The sequence below is a fragment of the Propithecus coquereli genome, unplaced genomic scaffold, assembly GCF_000956105.1.
Source record: "Propithecus coquereli isolate 6110/MARCELLA unplaced genomic scaffold, Pcoq_1.0 Scaffold262, whole genome shotgun sequence".
NCBI classification, from domain to species: domain Eukaryota; kingdom Metazoa; phylum Chordata; class Mammalia; order Primates; family Indriidae; genus Propithecus; species Propithecus coquereli.
The window spans coordinates 4,191,915-4,195,895 of record NW_012148197.1 but is presented as its reverse complement, the minus strand read 5'-3'; the positions used below and the strand labels follow the sequence as shown (position 1 = coordinate 4,195,895).

At 49.2% G+C, this 3,981-nt stretch overlaps 1 protein-coding gene across 1 annotated transcript in view; it reads right to left on the bottom strand.

Moving 5' to 3' along the window:
* RAP2A (RAP2A, member of RAS oncogene family) overlaps window positions 1-2,968 on the bottom strand; it is a 41,662-nt gene extending 38,694 nt beyond the window's left edge. The window contains exon 1 of the mRNA XM_012647357.1: window positions 2,410-2,968. Within this exon, the coding sequence (XP_012502811.1) occupies window positions 2,410-2,723 (314 nt within the window). The 5' untranslated portion in view covers window positions 2,724-2,968. The remainder of the gene's footprint in view (window positions 1-2,409) is intronic.
* Window positions 2,969-3,981: the final 1,013 nt, after the last annotated feature.

Genomic DNA, 3,981 nt, shown 5'->3' with positions numbered 1-3,981 from the left:
ATATCTCAATAATTTTTGAATATTGATTATATGTTGAAATAATATTCTAGATATAATAGGTTAAATAAAATGTATTATTAAAATTAATTTTGCCTGTTTGTACTTTTTTTAAATTAGCTACTATAAATTTTAAAATTACATATGTGGCTTGCATTATATTTCTATTGAACAATGAGGACCTAGACCAAGGGCTGGATATTGAATTTGCCAGTAGATACCAAGTTGAAAGACACTGGTAAAAAAGAAAAGAAGAGGCTACATGCACTCACACAGATCCTGGTTTAAATGTCCTTTCCATCAATGATGGGAAGCCAGATGATTAGGTTAAGGTTAAATATAAAATACCTTACTTCTAGGACACAGAAGGGCCAAAGTGGTTCTTATATATACAATGGTTGAATTCTAGTGAAAGGAATTTATAAACTATATACTTCAGTTGATCAATGGTCTTTTTACGTCAAGAACAGAGACTAGTGAATGAAAGGATATATGGGGAGGTAGAATTTCACTCTATTTTTTCTCTGGGGTCATACTGCAAACAAAGATTGTTCCAATATACCAAGTTTAGACTAACCCATCATTATAATTGAGATAAGTAATATGCACTAAATTATAAGAAACTACAAAATTATGTAGACCATACTACCCAATAGTATTTTGCTATATCCATCTCCCAGGCTTGTGTCAAGAAGTTATCCCTAGATATGTGACTTTATCAACATGCGTATGCAACTTTGTATCTTTAGATGTATATATTTAAATGTGAAGGGTGAGACAGTTGGAGCATTTACTTGGATTATTATTTGATGTATGTATTTGGCCTGACATCAACATGTGACAATGTATGAGACTACTCTGTTCTGTATTTTGTTTTTTTGCCTTTTAATTGAGTGGTACTGGGAGAGGGGTAATAATCAAGGATTTAACTCACATAAATGTCATACACATACTAATTTTAACACTAAAATTGTTCATCTCTTAGCTGTAAACAGTTAACTTTAAGAAAATGAGACTGGAGAAGTAAAAAGCTATCAAATTCACAGGTCTTAGAACAGCAGGAAACAGCATCAAAATATTCGCTTTATTCTAGTTTGGAATTTAACACACGGAATAACATACAAAATTTTAGTTTAGCTATTAAAGTGCATACTCAATTAACTAAGGGAGAGGGTCTTCCCTTTGATCTCATATGTGGCATTAATAAACCACCACTTGTAATGAATTTTTGAGCATCCCCTGAGTACACATGACTTGGCCCTTGCTCTTTCAAAATCAGTAGATCCAAGCTGACTTACAGTGTGATTGTGTCTATGGTACACTTACAATTGTTTTTCTGTAAATGTCCTCAAATTAGGGCTATAGGTAGAATAAGCCAGGAAGGAAAAAAAAAGACACTAAAATTATCAGCAAGCATTAACATCAGCCAGACGAAATAGTAATGTGTAATTAATAATTAGAAAAATCTGCCAAAGCTTTGAACTAACATATTATTACATTTCTAATGCTTGAAATTATAGGGAAAATAGTCAATTTTAGAGAAAACGAACATTTTAAACCATTTAAACTATAAGCTGTATTTCCAAAATGCACACTTCAGAAGAGTTTATATCAAAGAAAATCTTATTTGCATTAACTTTAAATTAGTTAATACTCGAGTCACACCTTTGAAGAAGCGTGTTTCCAAATGCTTTGGGGGGGAGGTGTAAGGCAGCTAGATTTAAAAAAACAAAACAAAACAAAATCAATAAAACTGCATTCTTTTAATGTGAATGGCATATCTGTGCTCCTATATGCTAATACTCTTGCAACCCCACTGAGCTCTTATGATGTCTTCAAATAATTTGATAATCTGTCTTTTAAGTTTCACACTAAATTAAAGAGTTCAATTTTGTAAAACGCCTTGGCACCATTAAATCTTTTATGAGACGAGAAAGGTCTCTTCCCTCTCGACTTGACATTATTACAGTATAGGTGTGAGCAATTTTTGCTGTCAAACACTGCAAAGGTAGATTTTTTTTTTTGGTTCAATCTGCAAATGTCTCGCCTATATCTGCACAGCTGCTCTCTTCCCAACACAAATCTACCCACCCCCCTTCCCCTCGGCAAGTTTCAAACTTTGTTTCCTTTGGGGTTCTGTACAAGCGCTACTAATAAGATCCAAGAGACAAAGAGCCGTTCTGTGGGTTAACCGGATGCCAAATTTTAGTTGTGAAACAAAGCACTCAAATTTGAGATTAAGGAAGAAGAGGAGAATAACACAGCCCGAAGCTCAGAACCATCTCCCCAGACAGCCCCCTCCCCACGTCCCCGAGCGGGGAGCTCTGGCCCCGGGACGGCGACTCCGGGGTGCAGCTGCGAAGCCCCCGGCACGCTTTGGGGGCCGCCCTGCGCGCGTCCCAGCCCGCTCACCGCTTCACTCGGATGATCTGGTCCCGCATGGGCTTAATGTCCTGGAAGCTCTGCTGGTTGACGAGGCTGTAGACGAGGATGAAGCCCTGGCCGTTCTTGATGTACAGGTCCCGCATGGACGCGAACTGCTCGGTGCCCGCCGTGTCCAGGATCTCCAGCACCGACGGCGACGAGTCCACCTCGATCTCCTTGCGGTAGAAGTCCTCGATGGTGGGGTCGTATTTCTCGATGAAGGTGCCGGTCACGAACTGCACGGTCAGGGCGGATTTGCCTACCCCGCCCGAACCCAGCACCACCACTTTGTACTCGCGCATCGTCCCTCCGCGGCCGCCGCCGCCGCCGCCGCCCGCGACATAGACCTACGCCGGCCGCGCTGCTCCCCCAGACCCTGCCTCGGCGGCCGGCCCCGCCGCCTCCCGCGGCCGCCCCCACCTCACGGCCGCGGCGGCTTCCCGGGCGCCAGCGGCGGCGGCGGCAGCTGAGGGAGCAGCGGCCCTGGGCATGGGCCGAGCCGGGCGGCAATGCGGCCCCGTGGGCGCCGGCAGGGACTGAGGGCGAGCAAGGAGCTGGAGTCGCCGGAGCCGCCCGAGCCGCGGGCCCGCAGTGCCGCCCGCCCCGCCCCTCGCGCCTCCACGCCCAGCTCCCCGCCCGCTGCCGCCGCCGCTACCCCAGCGCCGGAGCGCGCGCCCGAGCCCCAACCGCAGCGCGGCCCGGGGCGGGGCCCGGCGGCCCGGGGCGGGGCTGCGCCTGCTCCCCGTCGCCTAGGCGACCAGCCGCGCGCGCTCCCGGGAGGCCCCGAGCGGCGCGGAAGCGTCTGCCAGCGCTTAGATAAACAAGGACCGCGCCGCCCAGCAGCACCTCGCCCTGCACGCCCGGTTCAACCCCGGGGCCTGCGTCCCGAGTATGCGCACTGCCCGCGTGAGACGGGAGCAGCGGCAACTCGAGTCTCCCACGCCCAGAATTTGGCCCCGACGAGATGATAGAGGGGCCAGAGCAGCCTCCAGGCTTCACCCTGAGGCAGGGAGTGAGGGGAAGAGATGCCCAAGGTCCAAGAGGAGCCCTTGGCCGGAGGGCCTTTGCCCGACGCCGCCCCGGCTGCCAGCATTCGGGAGCTTTGGTTTTATCTTGTATTAACGATGTGAAGCTTTTTCTAAGGGGACGAGCACCTTCAGGCCTCGGCCTGGGGTCGTAGAAACACGACGGGATGAAGCTTTGTTTGAAGCGTTAGGACACTGATGGAGCGACAGGCCGCTCCAGTAGTGCGCCCGAGGGGCTGCTCGTCAGCGGCGGCCGCCAGCCGCGGAAGCCGGTCCACGCCCGATGACGTCACCAGGCTCCCGCCCGCCTTCCCTCTAGCCCCGACCCTCCTCTGTGCCCGCTGAAGTCGAGCTCTTCCCACGCCCTGTCAGCCACCGTCGCGTCGAAAACCTGGAGAGCGGAGACTCGAGCAGCAGGCGGAAGGCCCAGGGACACTTCATAGCAACAGCCAACTGGGGGCATCTAGTAGGAAGCTGGGATTCCTCCTAGCCAACCAGATCAGGTATCCGTACTCCACTCACGACCAATAGAGAG